This window comes from Camarhynchus parvulus, chromosome 4A, assembly GCF_901933205.1.
Source record: "Camarhynchus parvulus chromosome 4A, STF_HiC, whole genome shotgun sequence".
Classification (NCBI taxonomy): domain Eukaryota; kingdom Metazoa; phylum Chordata; class Aves; order Passeriformes; family Thraupidae; genus Camarhynchus; species Camarhynchus parvulus.
The window spans coordinates 12791926-12819344 of NC_044600.1; the positions used below are offsets into that span (position 1 = coordinate 12791926).

At 39.5% G+C, this 27419-nt stretch overlaps 1 protein-coding gene across 4 annotated transcripts in view; it reads right to left on the reverse strand.

Annotated features, from left to right (window-relative positions):
- Window positions 1-27419, reverse strand: part of AFF2 (AF4/FMR2 family member 2) — a 330747-nt gene that overhangs the window by 67042 nt on the left and 236286 nt on the right. For all 4 annotated transcript variants that reach the window (XM_030967963.1, XM_030967964.1, XM_030967965.1 and 1 more), the window contains exon 9: window positions 13299-13336. In XM_030967963.1, coding sequence (XP_030823823.1) covers window positions 13299-13336 — 38 coding nt within the window. The remainder of the gene's footprint in view (window positions 1-13298; window positions 13337-27419) is intronic.

Sequence of the window (27419 nt, forward strand, 5' to 3'; positions counted from 1 at the left end):
CAGACTGCAATCAACACAGATAAAGTGCAGTTGAAGGATTTTTCTTTCCTTTCCCTGACTTAAATGTAACCTATGTGCAAGAAAGCATAGATATTTTACACACACAACTACTCCTGTTTCACCATGTGCATTTATCTTATTTCTTTTGAGAGGCATGTTAGACACATATATTTAGACTCCTAGCTTGCTAATTTATGCCAGCTAGTGTAAAATTATAGGGTAGAGAATAAAGTTGCAGAATCAAACCTTTATATGTGCTTTGAAGGAAAATTTTCTGCTATATACAGTCAGACTTCCACAATCCACAATTTGCTAATCTTTCCACTTAGCAATTTGCATTCCTGCCTGCACACACATGCATTCACAAACATACATCCTTCACACAAGAGAATGGTATTTCAATGAGCTCTCACATTATTCAGACTACACTGATTCCTACAAAATATATTACTGTAGCTGTGCCTCCTTATATCTAACAGCTTGTTTAATCTACAAAAAGTCTAACTACATATATCTAACACATTATCTGTCACTTGGATGATTTCATTGTGTGTTCATGGGGTGATAATTGCAAATGTAGAATGCAAATAGTATATAACCTTGTTAAATACATTTCTTTAAGAGGAGGAGATATGCCTTTGCTGTATGTTTGCTGTCCCCACTCACTGTAGCTCTAGGTTTTGCTAAGAGGTATAAGTTGATAAAGCCTGTTGGTGCATTTGCTGACATATCTTATCCTGAATGACATTATCATGACATATTACAGCTAAAAATAAATAAATTGCTTAGGACTGGGCATCCCATTGGCAAGACACGAGCTTGCCACATGCCAAGACAAGCATGCACTGCACGGATTTGTAGGAGCAGGGCAGAGCATTGCCTTTGTGCAGGCTCTGACACAGATGTCTGTTGAAGTTCTTTGCTACTTTTGTAATAGTCTCTGTCGTCTCTTCTTCCTTGTAAATACATATTAGTTTAAAAACAAAGCCTGGGAATTCCTCCAAGCGAAGCACAAGTGAGGAGCCACACAAGCTCCCTAATCCCAACAGGCAGAAAAGGAAGGTAGAGCAGCATGGGTTCACCTTCAGCCCATAGAACTAGCAGAGGAAGCATTTTGGTTTTATTTTCTACTAAGCAGTATTCCACTACTTATTGCACCATTGTTTCTAATATGCTAAATTAGCAATATGAAGGTTAAATTAACCTAAAAGAAATTACTAAAATAATAAAGGGGAAAAAAGTAATCTCCTCCTCTCCAAGATGCTTTTCTCTTTTATTTTTCTAAAGACAGACAGAAAAAGTGTCAGTCTTATACTTTCTAAATAGCTTTCAAAAGCCTGGACTTCTCTAGAAACCTTTTGGGTTCTTATTCCATTGCTTGCAACACTCTCTGCTAGATTTACTTGCTATTTGCTTAATTTTTGCATATATTGAAATGATCTTTTTCAATGCAATTTCTTCATATTTACATCAGTGTGATGAGCAATCGCATATATCCATAAATTAATGAGAATATGAAATAGAAACTTTAATTATTACTTAAGTAATAAAATCTGATATTAGTTAAGTGAAAACTTAATGGGGCTTAGTGGGACTTAAGGAGATGATGAAGTATTTTTGAAATGGCTATTTCCTGTTTATGGCTTTTACAGCCCTGACTGGGTCTAAAGTGACAAGCACCAAGCTGTAACATTCAAGAAGTTGAAGAAATAATATATTCAGCTTTAGAAACACTGACTGCACCTGCTTGTTCATGCACACAGTGGCAATGAAGGGAACTGGTTATTCAGTTAAACAAATACATCAAGAACCAGGAAGAAGATGAAAAAATCCAACAGCCCAGCAGGCAGTTAAAAAAAAATCTGTCAAAAAAAAAATGGAAGTCCTCAGTTATAGCTTATCCAAGATTTTATGGAGGGAAGAAAGCTGCACTCTTTTGAGCCAATACTGTTTACAGTTGCTGCAATGAAAATTCTAATTTTGTGCTCTAATGAACACAAAACGATCCATAGTCAACCTTGGCAAAACTTATAATGACTGTGTAATTGAAGTGACTTTGTCACATTAAAAAAATATTTCACAAAATTGTAGGAAACTGCCAAGAAATAAAACTCTGGGATGGGCAGTCTTGGGTATGTGACACAGGCAGCCATATCATCTGTGCTGCTTGGTACATGTCAGGATTATAAAGCTGTGAGGTATTTGTCTGCAGTTGCTCTTCTTACAGCATATTAAGACTAATTGTGAATTACAGCAAATAATTTGTGGTAAAAGCTGTGTGACACAGAATTTTCTTTTCCAAGACACTGCTTGTGCTGTCACACTCTCTGGCACAATCCAGATGCATGGGATATGCTATATGGAAAGCTGCCAGGTGAATCTCTATGCACAGGTTGTGTGTGACATGGGTAGACCTTGAAAGAATTCCTCCATTCTATAAATTTACAGAGAAAGGGCAACGAAGGGAGAATGGGATTGGCTCATTAGGGAGGATACAGCTTCAAGCTCTGGGCAGAACTTGAATGGGCAGAACATTCTTCAAGATACCAGATTTCTCCAGAAATATCCCTGGCAGAAAAGATGAACACTTGTCTAGTAAGTTTATGCTCACCACTATCCATATTCTGGGCTTTTTACTCTGACTTTCTTCCCACCCTTCCCCATATCCTGACCTCCAGCAGAGTCCATGCCTTCATCCTCCAGCAGGCAAAGCCCTTGGCTCCCTCCCTCTGCCTGCAAGGACATCTCTCCACTGAGCTGATGGAGAGAAGATAAGGACCAGAAGAATAGCAGTTCTGTGTTAATGAAGCATGCTCATATTCAACAGATGCCATACTGAAATATAGAGGGATTAATTCATATTTGAAGTCCAAATTCTCATCTAACTACACTTATACAGAACTGGTCTTTAAACATCATAGTTTTGATTTCAAATATGACTGACCAAATATTTTCTATTTACTTATCACAACAATGACTTCAGCAAGCACCTGGGTAAATCCTGTGAAGCACTCTAAGACCATCCCCAAATGCAGTACTAAAGCCTTGTTTTGAGTTTTCCTGAAAGATCTGGGGATTGGGCACTGAAGCATCCTTAGGAGAAATAAATAAAAAATCCCTTCCCATTTTCATTGTGGTAGGAATTTTTCCAGACATCAGTATTTCAGAAGACTTTTTACAGCCCTCTTTCACTTGAAGGACAAATCCGATTCGACATGAAGTTCCATTACGAAGAAACTGTTACATGTGATGACACTGGTTATTGAAAATTGAAATGAAGTGAGAGGAAGCTAACACCAACTTGTATGAAATTCTGCTGTCTTTGAATGACACAGGGAACTCAATATATCTAATCATCAAAGTGAAGCCCATTGGGAACCAAACTACAGTTGTATAGCAGGAGGTTGCTACTTGATTGCTAGACCCAAAAGTGCTAAGCCATATGCCACTTATTTCTGTGTCTAAATAGCTTACTGTGATTGATACTGAGAATGGCTCTCCTCTTCAGAGAGAAACAATCATGAAAACAACAGGAATTAGGATACAGTGGATACAGATTATTTTTTACAATCCTAATTTTCAACCCTGTCGCTTCCCTGAGCTTAATGTAATTTATTCTTTAATGAATTCTAGCCCATGCTCTGTATTTTCCCAGTAGAACACGAGCTTTTGCACAGACCTTAGTGTGCAAGCTGCACCCAGTATTTTTTTCTCTTGCTGCTGTTGGTGTGTGGCCAGATGAACCTGACTGTAAGGCTTCGCTCTTGGCCTCGAGTGCAAAAAAGTTTCCCTTTTTTCTTTAGAAAGATTTTTTTCCACTGTCCTTGTGCCAATCTCCTTGATTTTTCTTCCTCACTAATCTGTCTCAGTGAATCAGCCTTTCCCCAGCTCTCCTGCAGCCTCCCCAGGCTCAAAGTCGCTCCAAGGTCGGCGGCAGGCCCTGGTCCGCGTGTCCCCGCTCCAGCTGGAGGCACAGCGCGCTGGGGTTACAATATGCTCACTTCCCACTTGGAGAGGCCTGGGAGCCTCTGCACACATCTGAACTGTGGTCAGAGAGCGTGGGGCTGTCATGACATGGCCCTTCTGCAGTGACAGGGCTGCTGCAGGAGCTGATGCTCCAATTACAGAGCAATGGGAGAGCTCAGCGCAGAACACAGCACGGAAATCACAGAAATCAGCCCCGACATCACAAGCACCTCCAACTATGCTAATCTCCTCTTTCATCCATGATCTCTGCTAGTCACATAGTGTTACAGCAAAGAGCTCTGCACTTAAAGGAGTATCTGCAGCTTTCCTGCCACTATTGATAAAAATGTTTAATACTCTTGTTAGGAGGCGCAATTTGATTACCGAACTGTTATCCAACAAATCCTGAAAACAATTCAAAGTAAATTTCCCTAATATGTCTATTTTTCTATCCTGCCAGAAGGGTTGCTAATGAATTTGCTGCTTGAATGCACAGACAGATTGGGAACTATAACTGTGCTGGCCTGGGCAACATGGCACTGGCACCAAAAACCTATTTGTACCCATGCAAAGTTCTCTCTAGAGTATGTCTTTCATCCAGAGGTGATTTTCCAATAAAATCAGCCTCGATTATTGCAAGCGCAGGAGCAATCCCTGAGGGAGTATATCTGGCAATTCAATACTAGGAAATGTTGTACTAGGCAAAATTAACCTTGTAGCAGCGTTATTTCCTGAAACATTATCTAGCTTTGCCTTTCTTTCGTATTCATTGATCATAAATGACTGGAATTTTTTTCTTCTTCTTTCACTTAGAACAAGATCATTATTTTCTGAAGTTGTATTTTAAAAAAATGCTTGAAAGACACCTGTTTTCCTTTTATTTCATTTACTGCCAAAGGAAAGGACCTTTTACTGTATAGCTGCATGTTTTTTGGGGTATTTAAAAGGTGATAACAAGGAGGACCATGTTTACTCAGTCCTATTTTCTTGATCATGCTAAACAGAGGAACCCTAAAAGATATATATAATCACAAGGCCACAAACCAGGAAGAAAAGGAAACTTCATTGTCCCCTCGCACACCAACAAGAAGTAGGAGAAATGCCAATGAAATGTGTGGAGTTTTACAGTCCAAAGGGCAGCAGGCACAGGCCCACAGATTTCAAAGATACAACTGGGGAAATACAGATTACAAGGATACAGCTTCAGTGAAATCCCACTGCATTGTAGCTTTATCCACTGCCTCTTACCAAGCTCTCCAAGGCAGGGATCTTCATCTGGAGAGTGTCTAGAACATGCTTGAATCTCACTAAACTATATAGTCTTATACATACTCTAACAGTTACAGTTTTGCTCTGGTCATTTATCCTCCAGCAACACAAAAATGGTCTAATTGTGATATTCAGGGGTATGAGTTCTGAATGCTGGTTCCTGTGCTGGATTTAGCCAGCTCTACTGAAACCAGCAGCACAGGTTCCCCCAGTTATATCAGGATCAGGACCTCCTTCAGTTTTCCTAGCATTTGTTGATTGGAAATCAACACTGGAAAAAAAAACTGAGTTTCAATACTGGAAACACATTTTTAAAGCATAAATATAAAAAAGATCACAGGTAGTTAGAAAACAGCTGTTATTTGATGCAACACCCTAAGCAAACGCTCTGAATAATGGTTTGAATAAATGCTAAGCAATTTAAAATTAAAAATAATATCCAGGAAGACAAATATAAAATCTAAAATGATCAAAACCGCAGGATGAGTGAGGAGGAACAAACGGGTGCTTCTTTGATCAACAGCAGATACATGCTAAAACTGGCAAAAAAATATTGACATTAACTAACTTTTTTTTTCCCATCAAAAAGAGCCAGGAAAAATAAGGTTTTGTTTGGCTCTAACTTTCATTTTTTCACAACTTTTAAAAATGGACCTAAATTTAATCTTGACAAGCTGCATCACAATGAAGGTGCAAAAATGTTTTGAAAAATAACAATAGTGACCCAGTTAAAAGGAAAATACTTTTTTTTCCCCATCAGCTGCAAGACTCCTAACAAACTTTACAGAAATATGTGATTAGCCTTGATCATCTGGCCTATACATGTATTTGTAAATACAAGGATCCAAATGTAAGGATTCTCCAGGTGTCTGAAGTTCTGTGATGGCCACTGAGCACCTCGGCAGCTGAGGGGCGTCCCACGGCTGGGTACAGCCAGCGGTGCTTGATATGGATGGTGTGCATTCAGATTTGTAAGAGATTAATTGAAGGAGCTCTCAGGGTCTGTCCATCTCATTGTCTTTAAGCAAACACTGTGCACTACCCAGGCCATGTGGTAATTCAACCACCCCCTATAAATTACACAATCAAATCAGAAGCGTTTTGCTGTAAAATGCATTGTGCCCGTTTGAAAAACCTGTGCCCTCTCCTGTTGTGGCACAGGTACCTGTTGTGGTGGTAGCTGGAAACCTTAATAAAGCACTACCTGTTATATTTCAGAGCCTACCAATGTGACTCATTTGTACAGTTTTAAGTCCAAACAAACTGCTAGTCAACTAAATTATAACTTATTACCACAGGGTACAGACTTTTAATACATTCTGTGGTTGGAACAGGACTGATTTACTGCTTTGGGCCCTGCCAGTAGTTATCATGCATCATTTCACTAGGAATAAAAATAGCCCTACTGTGGTTATCCTTTGGACTGATAAAAATTTATCTAACAAGATGTATCAGAGGAACAAATTCAGAAAATAAAGGTAAAATATTAAATAGACTTCTTATTTTATGCCTAAAGTACTACATCTTCTAGCTGCTGTGATGACTTTGGAATAAAGCAAATGGTACTGCAAAAAGGAAAAAAGATCTAAAGGAGCAATTGAACTCTGATAAAACCACATGGGGATAGCTGAATTGTCAGAGCTTTGCAAGAGTCAAAATTTACATAAAAATCAGTATTTAGGGATTAATGCAATATCATCAAAAAAGATTTAATATGTGCGTTTCTTTGCAAACAGTTGAAAAGCAGGAGCTCTGTAATCCATTTCCAACACTAACCTTTAACTTGTGAGAGTAAAATAATCCTTTGCAACATTTCTAGGGTTCACATTCTGCTGAGGAAATGCAGCCCTGGACAAAACCCACTGGAGACCAGCAGCAGCCTGTGCCTCCTGGTTCCACTGCAGGCGCTGACCCTGCTGGGAGGGTGGCGGGTCTGTACACACTGCACCACAGGGCCCAGCTGGCAGACTCTGGGGCATTTTGTGAAATCTTGGAGGAGCTTTATTGCTGGTGCAATAAATCAATCCCACTGACCAATCACTGCACTTGTGAGAATTCTTAAGTGGACAGACTAGGAAGATCAGGGGCTAAAGAACATTGTCTATAATTGCCTGTAAGTGAGCTTTTTGCTGGATTTCTGCTGGGGATTTGAGTGCTTTTGCATGCTAGACTTAAAGTATTAAAACGTAAATATGAATGGATTTCTTTGAGAAATGAATATGGGCAGGCAGTTTAGGCACTATGTTATAATGGATTTTCAGAACTAATTGAATTGGTGGTCTGATTTAGTAGTTGGCCAGAAATAGTCTGAAGAGAAATGTCAAGAAGGAAGGTTTAGAATCAGAGATAAGCAGGTAGCATGTGGAAATTGCTTATAGCAGGTTTGGAGTTTTTGTTTCTTTAGAAGTGGTTTATGTCCTTTAGTAAATGTTCTGTACATAGAGAGAAATGTCCATAGGTACCTATGGCCCACAGGTGCCTATGTATCCATGTAGGTACATATATATATATACACGGAAGGATGGAACAGTTTGTGTTGGAAAGGATCTTATAAAGGTCAGTCCAACCCTCCAGCAATGAGCAGGGACATCTTCAACTAGATCAGGTCACTGAGAACCCTGTCCAACCTGACCTCAAACGCTTCCAGGGAAGAGGGATCCACCACGTCTCTGGGCAATCTGTGCCAGTATTTCACCACCCTCATAACTTTTTCTTTATATTGAGGTTAAATTGACCCTCTTTCCCATACATATATGTGGCCATCCTCCCATACAATTAGCCATGAATGGGAGACTTTTTCAACCTTGTCATGACACAGTTTTTTCATCCCTTTTTAAACACAGGCCAGGAGATACCCTGCAGTGGAGGAGCTGCATGTGTACCAATAGCATGCTGCCTCTTCCCTGCTTCTGTTGGGTACAAATGCCTGATCTGGCTGGTCAAAAACAAAACAACTTTCAGAGTCAGCCCACTGGCCTGCATTTTTGCCAGTGGGAGCAGAAGATCTGTTTATGGTTGCTGCTATTGCTGCATACATTAACTGACCCTCAGAGCCTGACCTGCTCGCCCTCCTGCTTAGTGAGTGAATAAGAAAATCCTTTGGCTCTGCATGACTTGCTTAGACCTCAGACCTTCCATGCAGAATAAGGTCTAGCCAGGGAGGCAAAACCAAGGTGCCACTCCAGCTGGTAAAACAAAGATATTTTTAAAGTGCAGTCAGGAGAAACAGGCACTCCTATCCCATGTATAATCAAGGATGAAAAGGCCACGAAAAATACCACTGCGCTTTGCAAATGAGAGGTCAATTGAAATGTCAAGATATCAAATGTTAATGGATTGCATTTCCAATGATGGTTGGGACAGAAAACCATACCAAGTCAAGTCAGATGCCCTTCAGAGGAGAAGATGAATTTTATGGCAGGAAAAGACAATAAACACCAGAAATCTTGCTGGTTAACAAACATGTGGCTGATGGAAAACAAATATATGTTGCAGCAGGATTTTAACACGAGCAATAATCTCAAAACATGTATCTGGAAGTCATTAAAACTACAGCAAATTTAAGCATATGCAGGTGTTTGGGGAAAATGCCATTACTTTCTACTGAAGATTTTAAAAGGGACTATAAAAGAAGGGAGTATAAAGGACACTCAAGGAAAGCAATGTTTTCTTCCCTGAAGCAAGAAGTCACTTCCAATATTTTCACAGTTCTACAGAATTTCATGGACTGCATGACTACACTCTTAAGAGTATTCATTTTCCATTTAAAATTTTTAATTTCTTTCTTACAAAACCCTTGCATTTTATAGTGTTGGATGACATCAAGTTTTAGCCAAACCATTCTCTCACCTGCCCACATTTTCCCAAGGAATCCATCTGGCCATTTTCACAAATGACTGTAAATCTGAGACATTTGTTTAGAGTGACATTATATCCAGTCCATAGTCAGAAGGGCATTGCCATGCAAATAACTCATCTCTTTGTATGGAAAACCTGAAAAGAACATGTTTATCATCCTAACACTGTCTCTGCCCAACACAGCAGACACAGATTCTTCCTTTCTAATTGCAGGGAGACTTGCCTTGTGTCTGTATAGCTCACTGGTGGGCTAATCCACACTGTAAGTGGATCTGGAGTAGGAAGACTCCTTGGTCTATACAACAGAGGGATGTAATATCAGGAATGAAGAACAGTGACTCATCATTTGCTCTTTTCTGAAAGAATAACTACTTGAGTGGATTCCAGTGAAAATATGAGGAAAAGGGTTTAAAACAAACAAACAAAGATTGTTTTTCCCCACACTGCGGTGCTCAACGTCACACAAGGTTGTAGTGACAGGAGGTATAAACTGACTTCATGAAAGACTTTGCATGGAAAGTAAGTCCACTGGTGCCTCCTAAACACAGGATGTGTGTTTGTGAAAGTGCAAAACGCTGTGTGCAGGAAGGTGGGAGGATACTCCCCATGGAGGAGGTCTCTGTAATTGCTGTCCTTTGCCCCCCACCCTGTGCTGCTGGCAGAGATAAAGCCCTGGGCTGGTTGACCTCCAGTCCACGTTAGTGTAGAGGCTGCCAAGCCAAGTGCATCTGTACTTGAGAGTGGGGACTACCCTGGATTCCGGGGGATCCTGCAGCTCAGCCCACCTCAGGACAAGTGATGTGATCCAAGTCACCATGAATATGATTCCTCTAAGTTTTATGCTGATGTGAGCTCCCATTGTCCACACAAGTTCAGAAAGAAATCTGAGTTTCAGAACAAAGCTATTGTGGGGTTTTAATGATATCACTGTTTTTCCCCTCTTGCATCAAATAACAGGGTATATAAAAGATCTGCCCTAATTCAAAACCATCTCTCATGTAACAGATCTTTAGAAATCAGAAACCCTCCACAGAGTGAAATTGTTTAAGTCATGTTACCTCTTTCAGATGCAGGGATAGGAACTGCTTGATAAGGACCAGCAAGTAAATAAGCATGTAGGACTTTATATCCAGGAATCCCTTTGGTACCACAGACTCTCAGTGTAAACATGGATGAAACCAATGGGGCAAAGCAAGTGCTCCTTCCATAACAAGGCCAGGAGAGCATAAATCAGTTAAATGTAATGGATTCAGCAGATATGGGGCCCACCTTGGTGTCATACACCAACAGAAAAGGGTCTTATGCTTTTGGAAAAAAAAAATCAGTTCTGCAGATACAGAGATTTCTTAGCTATTTTCTGAGTGCTTATTTATAGTAATATTATGTAAGATGATGCTACCAATACATAAAGATGAGTTCTGAGGATGCCTTGTGCCTTCCAGTACTACAAGCACCACGGAACTGAAGCCAAGCCTTCTTTCTGAAGCAGCCAAGTGCCACTGCACCTACTTGGGCCATCAGGAAGCTCCCACAAGATAGTCTGAGCACCAACATACCCTTGGACATTGAGAAACCAGCTGCTTGGATGCCTTACTGAACTGCAAAAAGAAAACTTCCTTGTTTTTCCCCCTTTCCTTGTATTTCCGCCTTATTTAATGCTGTAGGGATTCCAGAGAACATAAAAGAACAGTAAAATTCCTACCAAATATTACACCAGCAACGTTAATGAACTGAGCAATGAAAAGTAAATAGACCATTTCTATAGAAATCTTCATTGTGCTCCTAAACTAATACATTAAATGGTGGCACTGTTGGCTCTGTCCAAGGACTTTATATAACATACAGTCTCTCAAAGGAAGTGATTTTTGCTTCGTTTTGGAACACAAGAACTATGTCAGCATAAGGTAAAAACAAGGCAATTTTTTATGCTAATGACAACTGCGAATATTTAATATATATATTTATATATGTAAAAAAATATATATATTATAGCAGATGTCAAATGCAGTTAGATTCAACTCTACTTATTAGTGCATGGCTTTTAGCCAAAAGCAATTCACATTTGCAGAAGTGTACTATCACATATGTCTTAATAATAAAAATGTGTTTTTAAAAATGTATGTGATAAGTCACATATGGTAGAAGGAATCTGTACAGCTTTCAGCCCTTATGACAATGGAAGCTACTAACTTTATTTTGCATAGCTGAAGAACATTAAAATTCAAGTGAAATTCTCCTTGACATTTGAGAGCTACAAAAGCAGCTACTAAAAGCTGGCCAAGCCTGAGCTGTACTAAGTGTGGCTCTGACACTTACATTAATGCAATCCATGGCTACTACTGCTATCTTAAAGACACTATTCTTTCTTTTACCTGGAGAGTTTTAGCATACACTCATAATTGTACACAGGTACCTTAAATAGTTACATGTCACTGAACAAAACTAGGCAGATTTTTCAGCTGCTTTGTTATGCACAGTGTAATTAATGTGTATAATGGATCCCCTAGGGTACTAATTGAAGCTGCCACCATGAACATAGTCAAGGAGAAGTTAAACAACCAGTTGGGGGAAACATGACAGGGTGAAATACACACATGTAAGTGGAAAGAGTGAGACTGTCCATCTGGCCTTCTTCCATCTCAAAATATTACACTTACTCAAGTCCTATAAAAAATATCTTAACCTAAATCACCCTTTCTCCCTAACTCCCAAATCTTTCTGGTGGATTAATTTGGCATCAGTGGCACATACATTCTGTTTAATGATTGCAGTGCTCAATGCCTCTGTTATAAGTGGGAAGATACAATTCAGTTGAGTCATTCTTGAGAATTTGACTCAAAATAGATAAAAAAGTGTATGAATGATAAATGATTATTTTGGAGCTGTTCCCCAGGAATTTCATCACCTTGCAACTCCTGGATCCTGTATAATGTGAGATGAAAACACAGCTCATTTCACTCTCTATTAAACAACCCCCAGCTAACAATGACTTTAATTCAGCTTGCACTGAATTTGAACTAGCCCTGTAGGCAAGAAAGGTCCCTTGTCCTATTACAAGTTTCACATGCTATCAGGTCCTTGCTGGATCCTATTTCTAATTTTTATCAGACTGAATGAAACATAAGGAGAGAGTGATTTATGTTCATCTGACATATCCCCTAATCACTCCAAGGAGTGTTCATACACATTCTGTGTTCACTTTATAAGGTGTAAATGACTATACATGATGGAACCCAAATGATAAATAGAACTGTACTCTTCTGTTACGTGTGCTAGAACATAATGACTGGGGAGTCCTGTCAGTGCATGTTCTTACAAACACAAACCCACTCCAGTCTAAAAGTCAGCATTATCTGCAAACCACTAAAAAAAATAAGAACTCTGTCTTTAACAGGAATATACAGTTACTGGGACGTAGTTAAACTGCTATGAATACCTACTGAAGTTTAAATATGTGTTTTTATTGGTACATAAGAGCCCATTAGGACTGGAGTATTCATTATTTAAACAGAATAATTGATGCTGTTAGCTTTAACTGAAAATGCCTTTTCTCAAAGAGCCAGGACATCTATACAGCAACTTCCTTAATTCAATGATATATGGTTGCGTGTTGCTGCTAGTGCCCTAAGATTTAAGAACTTATCATAAAATGCCCTTGAAATTGCTCCCTGGTAGCTTGCTCATCCTTCACAAAGCCCTGTGCAAAGAGCAGAAACATGCATGTGTGAATGGTGTAAGAGAGGCACATGCACAGAGGGAGAAAGAGCTCTTAATCAACAGGATAGCAAAGCCTTGATACATAGGTGCAAAAGATTCCCATGTGCCCAGAAATTATTTGGCACATTCCTAGTTATTTCCCCCGTCAGACCTTCTCGAGGATTGCAATTAAAAATCATAATCTTTTTTGCATGTACAAACCTCCCCAAGGCTAGAAGCACTATGTATTGAGCATGATTGTGATTATTTGGCAGCTATTCATAGACAACACATTAATTTATGGAAACTGGATGAAACTTGAGGAGTGCAATCATTAGGGACACAAGAGAAATCTAAGGCTTTCCTCAATGATACTGACCTTTTTACTACTATGATTAGGGACATGAATTCTGTTATCTCCTTCATCACCCCTCTTACTGTCTTTTTAGTCATTGTATACAACGGTGTCATTAAACCTGCATTTTCAAAGGGATATAAAAATAACTTACTTTACAGGAATGTTTCTCAATTTTGTCTTTTCGGCAGCCTGTAAACACAAGAGGGGTGGGGGAAACAAATCATTAAGTAAGAGCCACACCAAAGCAAGCAAACATCAGCTCATGGGAGCTCTTCACCAGCAACATCCCAGGCTGTGGGACCATTCAGAGAGATAGTGCTGGGTCTGAAATGCTCCTGCCCCAGTTTGTGATATCAGTGGGGTTTGTTTATTTTTAATGGCCACCAGTCTTTAGCAACTGCTCATTCAGGGCTGATACTTCATTTCCCACTCTGAGGTCTGGCCCCTTTGTCACAAGCTATCTGTCCCTATCAGGAGCAAGAACAACAACAGGAAGAAACAGAGGGAACAATGGATTCCATTTCCAAAACTGTTTTTATTTGCCAGCAACAGAAAAGGGCAAGAGATGACCAAATGTTCAGATCAATTTCCTCTTGTGAAACCTTTGAGAAAACACACTCCAAATCATCTAAATGAGTAAATCTTTGGGCCCCTCGGCCTGCACCACCTCAGACATGGAGCCTGGTTCCAGTTTATTGCTGAACCCATTGATCTGTGTACAGTCCATTTATCATTCATGAAAAGAGCCAGTGATCTTCACAGTATATTAGAAGAAACAACTCAGATCATCTGTCAACGGCCCTCTTATTTCTGTTTCCCTCTCCACGGGGATTTCATCTCCTTCGATTCTTCTTGAATTAAAATGTTGCTAAGCAACACAGCTGGGGGCAGCGATGGCAGCGCCGCGCCAGTCTGTCACACTGCTTAAGCTGCTTGAGATGTTAGGGGAGACTCTTCCCTTTAATGCTTCTCTGGCATAATTATGTAATCTGAACCGATCTTGCATCCCACTCTTGTTTTGTTGGGAATAGGTAAATAATATTTTAAAGGAAGAGGGATGGAAATAAAACTGGCAGAGAAAGCTGGTGTTCTATCATTTTGGAGAATTCCTCCTGGTGTTTGCAGAACAAGGTTGTAATAGATTTAAATGGGGAAAGTGGTCAGATGGTTGGTGAGATTACAAGCACAGAGAGTAGTGAAAGGCAGAATTAAGACAACTGATCCATAAACCCATTACAGAAAGGAAAGTTTTAGTGCCTAATTACCTCCAGAGGTATTTTTACAAAGCCTGCCGACATTTAGGAGAAGGGTTATGGTGAGGAACTTTAACCTCTGCTATACTTAGGGATGGAAATAAAATGGAAGTGTGAATATTAGTGATTCAGAAAAATGCTCATATAAGCCCTTGACAAATTAAATCCTTTATGAAAAATTATGAACTTTTGAAACCTCTGGGATCTGCACAACTGGGTTCTAAATTTTGCCAGAATGAATTTTCCCTTGAGCTCTACGATGGGGCTAGTTTTTCAAAATACCTGCTGTTTTGGCACTTTTGCCTCCCATCATAGCAAGGGTAATATCTGCATTGAAATCCATGAAAATCCCTAATAATGAGTTTAAAATTTGGGAGAAAGAATGAGAGCTTGTGAGAGCTTGGATGGTGTAACAGCAATCCTCTGGGCTGGCTCCCAGCTTGCAAAGAAAACTTGTGTTTGTTTCATTTGGATTATATTTTCCATCTAAAGAATAAATCAACGAATGCATGATAGGAATCAATTACATTAATTGTACAGTAGGGGTGCTAAATAAAACACTTAAACCTCAGGAAATGCTCAACTTCAGATTGCACAAGTAATTGAGAGAAACCCAAGCCTAATTACGCCTTCTCAAACAAGCTTATGATGAAATGGGGTCCCTGCCTCAACAGTGAGATAATGTGATTGTGTCTCTTTCCAATAGTTCTTTGCAAATGCAGAGTCAGAAGTATGCTATTAAGAAACTTCCTAAGTAATAAACTACATGTAACAACACACAAATGTTTAATTTAAAAAGAACTCAAACATCATCAAAAATGGCATTTTAGTTTACCAAACTTCCCACTAAAATCCAAGTTTCAGTCCCATCCTGCAGGAAACGAAAATTATTTTTTAAAGCTCAAAAACATTCTTCCACAATGTCAGAATATTTTTTGACTATAGAGTGGTATTTTCCTTGACTCTTCTATATACCAAATAGCTGGAACTTAACAATTCTGAGTTCAAGCATGTGAAACTTGCATCTAAATCAAGGTTTTTCCCTGAATTATTAAAAAAAATCACTACACAAAACTAGGTATCAAAATACAGATAAAGAAGAGGAAACAGCAGAGAGGAGATTGTCTAGGATCACAAGTAAATAATGATAATGCAGTTGATTTAATACAAAGTACAGCAGAATATATTCTGGAGAGCACATGCATGATGGTGTGAGCTAAACTGTTTACATGAAAGATTAAAGAAGATGAAGATATTTCAGAGAGTGAGAACTGGCAATGTCAAAGTCACAGAATATTAAAGAGCAGAGTCTAAACTGCATGTTTGATTTTTGACCACTTAGCTATGTCTATCACAACCATTTACCCTTAAAGAAAGGTAGCAGTTTCAGGAAGAAAGATTTATAGATACATTTTGTTTTCTTGGACTTTGAACATTCTAGCATATATCTTTCCCTAGACTTTTACATGGAGAATTTCCACCTTTTTTTCCCCTTTGTTACCAGAAAATCACACCTCCTAACTCTTAAGAAGAGGCACGTGCTGGAGGAATGTCCTTCACACACATGCTTGCTAATACAAAACTGAAAAACCATTACAAGCTCTTGGGTTAATCTACATGCCAGCCCAGTTTAATGCTGGATCATCAGACAAGTGGTCATTTCCTGTTACAAAGGATTCACTTTGAGTGGGATCATGGTCATGTTAAACACAGCACACAATGCATCAGGGATTCCATCAGAGAAAGAAATGCAGGATCTGTCCTTCTGTTTTTATTTGTCTTGTAGGTGCTGCTCATTCATTTTTCAAAGCGTATTTGTTGCGATATCATGAGCATGCCCAGTGGCAGAAGATAAAGGAAGGCAAAATCAAAGTGACATTGAATAACTCTACACATTAAGCTTTGATGCAGAAACATATTGTTTGAAAATATTTGGTGTGCAGCAGGTCTGTCAATTAGAGCTAATTATTTTTCTCTGATCAGCAAGAATGCAATCTTGTTTTGGGCAGGTTTCTTTGAAATGTACGTCTTTCATATAACTTCATTATAGGAAAATACTTCTTCCAAATTACTTCTTTTCTCTGCTGCTTAGCTATTGACTCAAATTGTCTGTGTTGAGTAGTTCTCTCTGCTTTGATAATTAACTTTTGATCATTACTGAATTTAGCAGCTCTAGTCAGATGTGTTCATAGCCATCCTCCTCCACTATTTCAGTGTTCATCGCCTTTAATCTTTGAACAAAATGATCTCATTGAGCCTCCATCAGCCTCGCTACTCAGTTAATAATTCCTGTTTCTCATCTTCACCACTGAGTTTGATTTGTTTTAGACTTGATGCAAGCTTTTGATTATTAATTTAAGATATTTCAAAGACAAACATGTTTTAAGAGTTATATTTTTTTATCTTATATTCCTATGCCTTTACAAGTAAGAAATTGGTGTTAACTTCACAATGACTCCTGAACTTCATGTATTAAAAGTACTATCTAGAAACAGAACAGGTGGGAGGTCCCTAAACCCCCATATATGTGCCCTGAGTGACAGATGCTGCTGCCAAAGATTGAAATGAAATTGGACTGGTACAATGAAATATTTAATGGGTGTTAGGAGAATTACATCATGGGACCTTTGCTAATTTTGAGCTTGAAAACATGCATTAAAATAATTTAGGATGATTAGAAAATGGAAGTCAGAGTGAACCAGACAATCATTCCACTTTAATTTGTAATTTTCTTCTGATTTTTTTTAACAATTATGGCCTCTGAATAATTGTGCTTCTGCTCCCTAAGACCTTATTTCAACAGCTGACTCCAGTGTTGAATAAGAAGGAAGACGATGAGCAATGTGTGAAAAGCAGTGAGACACAGAGATTCATCCATCAGAGAGTTTGTGCCCAGGGATGTTTTACCTGATTCCTGTACCTGTGAATGACTCCTACCTCTACACCTGATTTTGGTGCTACTTGTTTTGCCATTAGCTGAAGAGGCACCTGCACTGTGCTGTACTTGTTCTGTAGTGTGATTTACCCATAAATTTACTTTGTTAGAAGCTATTTAATTATTACACAAAAGATTAAAAATGAGAATAAGCACAAACTACTTCTAGATTATGAACAAGGACTGCAAAATGTGAAAACAATGCTTTTACTCATCACTATCTATTGCCTGACTGGCTTTTGGATTGAATGAACCAGAAAAAGTATTCCAGTCAGTACAACTTTCCTACATCACAAAGAAGAGATGAATGAACTGACAAGAGGATGGCTCAAAAATAACCAAGTAAAATAGTTAGCATCTGCAAAATGCAAATTACATTTTTGGTTAAGTGTTACAGGCAAAAGGTCTGCTATCCAAAGAAAAGATGCACTTTCCATTGCATAACTGAAAATCCAGAATTTTCATTGAAAATTATTTGATTTTGAGAAAGTGAGATTAGACAAAAGATTTTTTCCAAGAATGCCCCCTCACCCTCTTGATTCAGAAGCACTGGTGAGCCAGCTAAGAAGGCAATTGCTGAGCCTCAGAGTATCTCCTAGGGTGAGACTGAGGACACTTCATGCCACTGAATGTGCTGGCAGAAGAAGGCAGGCCTTCATGCTCAAACTTTCCGCCTTTTTCCACGAGCTGCTGCAACTCTAACTCAGATTTATTCCCCAGTTTCCAACCAGCTCTGCCTGCTTGGGTGAACAGCCAAGTGAGTGTACAAATAAGTTTATAATCCACCACACTCTTCTCCTGTGCTGTAGGTACAGAAGAGGCTCCTGAGAGACTCGATTCAACAGTACAGTAATAATAAAGATACTTTCCCCATTAGTTAAGTTTTATATATACAGTTTATATCTCCTCATAGGTTATAATTTGTTTTGGAAATTACACCACGCTCTTATTTATAGACAATGCCTTCTCTATGATCCTAAGTAACCAGCTGAGAACCACAACTGATTGACTGTGCTGTGCAGCAAACAAAACCATCCAGAATTGTGCTGGGAATCAGAAAGCCAAAACCCAAGGCCTGAAGGATCAGTATGTGTATGTATAAATATGTGTGTTGCGTTCCTCATTTTTTTTATTCTTTACTTCATTGGTTACATTCTCCTCTACCTGTCCCCTAATGTCAACAGAGGAGATTGTATTTCTTTCTTGCTAATTGCATTTGACATGAAGTTGGCAACCTTGCATTTGGATTCTGTGTGTGATGTTCCCAGTCAGTCTCACCTCGAGGACAAAAAGGCCAATGTTACTGTATCTAGGACCAAAAACAATGGAAAAGATACTGTCCTCCTCATGTCACAGTTTAAAAAATGAGTATTTTCCCCTCAGGATTCAAATATGTGGAATGGATTAGCCAAAAACCAATTTTTTGTAATATCAAGTCACCAAGCATGTGGTATCAGCAAATCAGAACGGTTCACTGAGCCCTCGCTGTGCATGAGGCACAGAGAGCTCCCATCATTGCTTTGAGCAATGCAGTAACCTTCATGGCTTCACAGGGAGATGCTCAGCAGTACTTGAAATACTGAAAATTTCATTTCAATTGTTGCAGTGGAGGTTGGGTAAAACAAAACCAAAAAAAAAAAAGAGTTTAAATGACCAAATCTAAACCAGTCTGTCTGTGGTTTAAGAGTCACCTTCACCCTTGATGAACACGAACAGCTTTTAATTGAGCAACAACACGGAAATATTTGGGCTTCTATCAACAGTTTTTTCCAAACCCCTGTTTTCCATCAGTGTAATGGTGTAAATCAAACTAAGAAAGTGTGCAATAACAAAATGTGGCCACTTCCAATTCTTGAAGAACTATTCTATACTTTTTTTTTAACAGAGAAAAGAGCTACACACACTGTGAGTGCACACTGCACTCTGAGGAGTGCTTGGCTGCTTGTGTAGACACATCTGAGCTGGTTTTAAATTAGCCACTGTGGATATGTGAACATTGTTGCTCTCACCACACAGGTTTCAGTTTACTCAGCGTCTTTGGTGAACTTTACAATAGAAACTGTTTCAGCTATCTGTCAGTGAGCTGCCTTCTGCAAAGATAACTCACAGAACATGTTTGCTTATTGTAGGACTTCAGTACTGATATACCTTGACAAAAGAGGCTTGAAACAGTGTCTTCCTTTCCCATAAAAACGCTCTTGATGAGAAGCCACTATTTGTACTAATTTTGAGTCCTTAATCTAACAAAGGAGAAACTGTAACATGACATTACAAATTCCACTGATTCTGCTTTTGCAGTCCTAAGAATCACTGTAACCCACCCCAGGTGACTCTGCTTTGTCTGGGAGTTGGACTTGATCTCCTGAGATCCCTTCCAACCCTGGAATTCTGTGACTGTCAAGTTAATTTAACAATGCTAACCAATGTCTCACAAAACCTAGCAGATGTAAGTGTTCTTAGAGTACCAACCATTGCAGGGAATGGAACTCTTTCTAGAGCTAGACCTGATTTTCCCTAAGAATTGTTTTATTTGGAAAACAACTATACATCCCTGGTGACAGAAATTTGGAAAACTGTACTGAATGGTCCATTTTTAAGAAAAAAGACCCACATTGAAATTGTGGTTTGAAACATCATTTCCTGGAAATTAATTTGTTACAAATTGATCACAAATGACCAAGGCTTAGTGGATGATAATCTTATTGTGAAAATAGAAAAGATCTATTGGTAACCAAACTCAGTATTTGCCATTGTCTTATTTACTGATGATTTTTCTAAAATATGTGCTTGGTTCAACCCTCCAGAAGGCTAACAAATAATAAAAAACCCTTGCTGGGTTTACTCCATTGTGACAGTCAAATCAATTGCACTGTCACACTGTGGTCCTGACCTGTCCCTGTGTGCAGGGAGATCTCTTCTGGAAAGATTCATCCTGCCAGCACAGAATAGAGCACCTACAACCCCAGCAAACCTTGCAGCGGCAGATGAATTCATCCTAAGAAAAATTAAGGTGTTTAGCTTTCCTTACTGTTCTCTTTCTGGAATACCTCCAGGAGAGATCAACTTTCACATCTCTCCTTCTTCTGGCTGACAGAGGCTAATTACTGGATTTAGCACGCCCTTTCCAGCACCTACTTTATGGTTTTTCTGGTCACCTATGAGTCCCTCCTTCAGCCTTTTGCTCCCTGTCTCAAACCCAGCACTAGCACTATCCTCTATCACAGTAAAAAACTCCCAGGAATTCAGATTTTGAAGTTCATAGACAGTTGCTTAGGCTTTTACAGAAGAGCAGTGCTGCAGATGGCCAGTGTAAGAAAACCAGACACTTTCTTCACCAAAATGCTTCACGAGACATTAATGATAAAAATCCCACTCTCCTTCTGAGGAGAAAAGGGAGATAAATGTGTCCTATGTGGTCAGATTAGTGAGTGTTGAGCACTGAGATGGCCTGCAGGTATCACACACTTCAGATTTATTTTACAGGACAGTATGGCCAAGGCTGGCTTTTCTCTTAGCAACAACAATGCTGGGGTTGATCAATTCTCTCACCTGCTACTGCCTTTGCTTTGTTGCCAAAACACTACAGGGCTTTTGCATAAGCAGCATACACAGCAAGAGGCTCTGGTGAAATATATTTTCCTCATGCTTATAATAAAGACTTTAAAAAAATTGTGTGCAACCATGCACACACACAGTACATGGCCCATCCTGTGGACTGAAAGCCTCATCTCCCTCTTCTGTCCCAAGCCCAAAAGGCTGGCACATCTCCAGCATTAGTCTCTTATGGCTGTACTGAGGAATGACCTCTTTTTAAGTAGTGACAGAGGCATCAGGGGCTCTAAATCTTCTCTCTCACAGGAACTGTGTCAGACAGTGGGGCTGACAGAGCTTGGTAGCCTCAGGGTGGTGGCAGAAGTGAACCCAAGAGCAGCCCCTGTTAGAGTGCTAGGGGATTGTGGGGTGCCTGCTTACTTGTGGGGAAGAGAGGAGAAGGCTTCTTGAAGATGTACATGTGAAACTTTTCAGCTAAGTTATGTCATTCCCACTTCATTAGGGCTGTCTGCCTGCCAGCATTTCCCTTCCTCTATTTTTTTCTTTACTGTGGTGGAAGGTTTTTGACACTGAGCTGCCAGTGTCAAGCCATGGAAATGCTTGGAAAAGGTGAAGTGGGAAGGATGGGGTTCCTCCAGCTCCTGCGCTGGTCTGGGCAGGTGCTGCCCCAGAGCCCAGGCAAGAGCACAGCTGCAAGCTCCAGGGGAAAAGTCCTTCTTGTTGATCTCTACTCCTGTGCACTCTACAGCAACCATTCTTCCTGGCTGTATTAATCCCCTTCCTCACTGATGGATGACCTCCACAATAACAACGTGTGTGAAAAAAAATTACATGTGATTCTGTGAATCTGAACAAGTTAAAAGCTTTTGATAACACTTAGTGTTTTAGTGGCCTGCCATGCTTTTTGCAGACAGCTCAGCCCAGATCTCAGGGTGGCTACTGAAAGCTTCTGCTGATAATAAACAAATGATATGAACCTACATCATTACCATGTGAATTATAACCTTAGATACCTCAGTCATCAAATCTCTTAGCACCAAAGATTTGCCTAATACAAGCTGGAGTATTAACTCACCCAGCTGATATATTGTTGTTTCACCCAGTGTTGTGCACAATAAAATAATTTGAATAACAATTAAAATGGACTGAGGTAGCAAGAAGGGACATATATCCATGAAAGGATTTTTCATGGTTAGAGACTGACAAGGTTGGAGAATGACTGTATTATCCTAATAGCTTCTGTTTTCATTAATGGCTTAATGAAAACATTTCCCTACAATTATAAAGCATGACTGCAAATCTTAGACACTGGAATGTGTGTTCTTTATCAAACGTACACTGCTGTGGCTACAACTGATGCTGCACCACTCTGGGATTTCAATGGAACCCAATGACAGATAAACTGTTTACATTAAAAGACTCTATCAAAGTTATTTTGCACCTAGTTTCTTCCTAATCCATCTGATTTTTCTATAGCTTTGACAAGATGACCTCTCTCACTGTGTGTGCAGTATTGATGTCATTACTGAAGAGCTGTTCTTCAGCCTTTCTGCTGATAACAAAGTAAATGGAAATGTAGAGAAACCTTGGGGAGGTAAACAGCTTGTTCAGGACCCAGCTAAAAAATGGGACAAAATACAACAGGTAAGGATATCTATTGTTACAAGGAAAGTGATCACTGTTGCACTTTAAAAAACGTTTACATGATACAATGAAGGCATATTATGCCTCAGAACTTCATAAATTCTAAAAAATTGAACTTGAATAAAGGCCTTGAAAGCTCAGCATGTATTATAAGAATATAAAGCGCAGCCTATGGCTGATTATCTTTTAAGGCTCAGCTAAAAAGGAAAACATTTTGAATTTAATTATCTAATACTAACCTAGTGAAAAATAATTATTTTTATGTAAAATCCAAACAATAGAGTAGGGCCATGGACTACATGCATGTCTTGTGTTTCTAAGGTTTTCAGAAAAGTGGCAATCACTAAGGGGAGAAGAAAAAAAAATCAAGTAGAAAAGAAAAATATCTTATTGATTTGTTCTGCCAAAACCACTATATACATGAAATACTGAAAATGGAGCAGGTCTGTAACTAGTATCAAAGTTTCTTTGGTCCAAAAACACACATAACACTAGCAATGTGCTTTAAATTAAGTACACATTTAAAAGGTTAACAGGACTATTCCTTAGGCAGAAGAACAAAGAGGAGCTGGTTAAAGAAAATTGGGTGCACCACAGCTACTTAAAATACTGTATCCAGGCACAATTCATTTGGATGCCTTTGAGCTCAAAGCTTATTTGAATTATACAGAGGTGTTTTAGAGAACAAAAATACTAACCTGTGTTTTATCTAAGCTCTTTCAGCTGAACTGAGCTACTAATTAAAAATCTTCACTACTCTTCCTAATTTCTGATGTACTTTTTTAACAGAGTAATAAAGCCATCTAAAAAGCTGTGTCCTTCCTCAGAGAAGAGTGTTAACATTAGCATCTCTGAAATGCCTTGTCATCTCCTGGTTTACTAATAGCATGTCTGTCATTTGCCTTGATTGTACCTCTTGCAGCCAGTCTGAACATCCTGGGCCATACTGAATGCAATACTGATGCCTGTGCCAATTGACAACACCAAGAGAGTTCACAATCCAAGCGATGCTTACATGTTACAGTACCTCTCAAACAGTACATTTAACAGATGTGTACCTGATATTATAAATATGTGACATAAAAATCTATTGGGTTGGTCAGCGTATGTATTAAAAAACCATTCAAGTAGGTCAAATTGTGGATAACTTAAAACTTTAAAGACAGCAATTTTAATAAAACTGTCAATACAATTTTCTTTGTAAAAACATTTGACACTGATTATGCTGCTTATATTGAAAGAGAAACACAAGGTCTATATCTTTAGATCTTTTATTGAACTGTGAGCGCAGCATCAATAACTGCTTCTCAGCTGTAAATGAAAATTGATTCCAGATCTAACCCATCGTTTTCTGTGTGTCTTTAATCCCAAATCACCCACAATGAGACGTGAGAATCAGCATTTTGTCTATGGGACAAAGCATGTGTCACATGGCCAGCTCCACAGTGTCTGCACTGTGGGTGTGTTTCCAGGTGTAGGTGCAGGTTTGTGTTTCCATGTGTGGGTAAATGCAGCCCCTCACTGCTGCACCAGAAGGTGCTGACAGGAGTTTGGGGTGCAGTCCTTGTAACTTGCCCCACGCTCTACTGCAATGACCTACATGGTCCAAAAAATGGCAATGCACTCGCCTTGCACTAGGAAGCATCCTAGCAGGATTCCTCATCACCTCATTTATCATCCCCACAAAAACCCCTCCGACAACCATACCTCTCTCCATTAAAATAACTGCCCTAGTTGTGACAGCCCTAGGCATTGCTTTAGCCCTAGAAATCTCAAAAATAGCCCAAACACTCATCCTCACAAAACAAACTCCTTTCTCAAACTTCTCCATATCTCTAGGGTACTTTAACTCTACATTTGAAATCTGAAGGCACCCACAATGAACATCTCACTGGGCTTCCTGCAGGTTGCAGCCCAAAGAAATTCACTCAACCACTTCTGCATCAAGCCCACAGCTGCCAGAAGGCTAAAAGGAAAAGAATCCACAAAGTTTCCATGCAATTTGCAGCACTTTGACACAAGGAGGTTGAATTTGCAGTCAGCTCTCAGTTGCTGAAGCCTCTTAAGCCCTCTGGGGTGAAATTAAAGCGTATAGTCTCCTTCAGCATTTTCTTGGTGATATGTTGCTAGGCCATCATCATGTGTGCCTTAACCAAAATAAACATAACACTTACATTAAGGAGGGTTTTCCAAATCATGTTTATAACTTTTAGGAGCAATTTCCAGTTATTCAAAGTTCTATTTGAAAAGGGAATGCCAAAACTGGGGAGCACAATCAGTAACAGCCTTGCTGACGCTATCTGTAGAATAAATACCTCTCATTGACTTCAACCTGCTAGTTCCTATCCTATCCAGAAATGAAGCTCAACTTCTCAGTTACATGACTGACTGGAGCTATTGTGTGGCTGTGCTCCTCCTCAGCAGAGGGGAGAAAAGGAAGGAGATCTGTAACACCTGAAACAGTAAAGGCCCACAGCCCCATGAGTAAATACAATAAATAAGGGTGCTCGTTCACAGGAGTGAGGGAGCAAACAGAAGAGCTTTGTTTCTTGCAGCCATGTTTCTAACAATCTTCCACCTTGACAAATGGACTACTGCTAGTCTCAGAACATGGGCTGATAGATCAAACTCTCCCCACATTCTACAGACTTTCACTAGAAGTTGCTTTCCAACTACAGTTATGGATCAGTGTCACTACTGTCCTGTAAGAATTGAAGAGTCCATAGCAATTCTCAGAGGAGAAACCCTAGGGCTCCCTGCTGACCACTGTTCCAAAGAATTTTGATTTCCTTAAAATTAGAGCAGAAATAAAGGAAACAAACTTGATTTTTACATACTGTGTTGGGGTTTTTTGAATAAAAGCGAGTAAATGCCAGAGCTCATGCTTCACACTGGCTGCAGGCTTATAGCAGAAAAAAATCATAAAGACTGTAAAGACAATGATTCCATTTCCTTATAGAAATGCTGCATAAACTTCTAGAATGGTTTTAAGCCAGAGTTTTAATCTTTTCTCTCCCTGCCAGACTGAGCACATGTGTACACCTGAATAACAGCGGTCACTTGACTGCAAAATATTTATGTTGAAAAAGCCCTTGAAGTTACTTTTTTGTTGTTTATGTGTCTGACCAGTGGGCCAGATCAACCTTTCTTCCAATTTCCAATCCCCTCCTTAAAGAGATGTGGCAGAGGCTACTAAAGTGTAATGAATGAGAGATGCACCAGGGTCCTGCTGCTCAGCATTGCAAGGCCTTAGCCTGACAAAAATATAAAGGTAGACACAGTCATTAATTCAGGAAACCCAAATTCCTGAATGAGGAATGTATAACTCCCGAGTGAGCTGTATAATTTTGTCTATACTCTATTTGTAAAACAAATAGAAGAGATGCAACCATACATATGTGGGGTACACAGGAGAGCTGAAGGTTCCTTTGAAGTGCAGGGCGTTTAAGAAATGTTCTTACTGTGCAGTTGTGTCCAGTTGCTTTGTTTGGAATCCCTAAGGATACAGGTCAGTTAATAGGTGACATCAGATTGGGCTGTCAGTGGTGGGCTTGGTAGTGCCTATTTAAGAGTTTGACTTGATCTTAGAAGATACTTTCTAAATGAAATGATTATATGAGAAAAAAAATCAAAAAAAATTCTAAGTAGTACAAAATGTTGAGAAACTCCATGAATGGTCCCTGTGGTGCTCTCTTTGGCTGCAGCCCATGCTGTGAATGCATTCTGGGAAGACACGAGGAGCTTTGGAGCAGTCTGAGGCTTCCTGCAGCTCCACGTCCCCACCACAGAAGGGCCCAGGCTGCAGGCCTGGCCTGGCAGCAGGGACACTGCTCACCCTCAGGATGCTGCTTGGTGAGAGGCACGTCCCACACTGACAGCAGCGAGGGCTCCAGAGCTGTCAGGACCCCTCTGTGCACTGGGCTCTCTCCTGCTCGGGGCTAACATCAGAGATGACATCTGCTCAAGTCAGTCAGGGCTTTTCATTTGATGTCAGCAAACACTGGGCCAGGTCTCTGCTTCTCCATTCACCAGTGATAAGGGATTTCAGCCTAGCAGTATAAACTCTGTAAATTCTACTTAAGTCACTAGAAAACTGTTATTGTGGGAAAACAACAGTAACTGCTACCTGAGAATATATTTCCATTTCTGTATTTTAGGCATCTCAGGATCACAATGTCATTTTACAGGATCATTTGGGCAAATTTGCAAAGCTGATGGTGTCATCAGTCACCATGTTTGCACAACACTGCATTGCACAAGGATTTTGACCCTTTGGCTTGAGAAGACATTGCAAGTCTTGCCAGTGCTAAAAAATACTGACTTGTATGACTAAGGGGTCAACTTTCACCAGAAGGTAAATCTTTCCTGGCATGACCCTAAGGATGGATGAGGTAGGCTGAAGGAGAACATTTAGGTGGTTTAAAAATAAATAAGAAAGAATGATTGGCCTATAATTAACATTTCCCAGACTGAACAGATGATCTTAGGTTGAATTATAGCATTACCTTCCTCTCTATTGCAGACATTTAAACATTTGAGTCTATTGCACATATAAAATAAAATGAAGGAGGAATTTAACACAAAGTTTCATTTTTTTTCTGATAAGAATGTTGAAATATGAATTTCACCAGCTTTCTTTCCCAGGATTATACATAAATATTTATAAAGTGGGAAGGATAGAGAATGACATGAGCCAGTTTTCTGAAAATGATTATTCATTAATATCCCAAGTACGTGGAGAAACTTTCAGTATTGATTTAGAGCCACATGCTGAGGGCTTTCCCTTTCACAAATGGGAGTCACTGGATTACTGTGGACTCCCAACCCTTTACTCTCTGACTGGAACAAAAACTTACAGATCAAATTTTCTTGTGTGGGCTTGTATAAA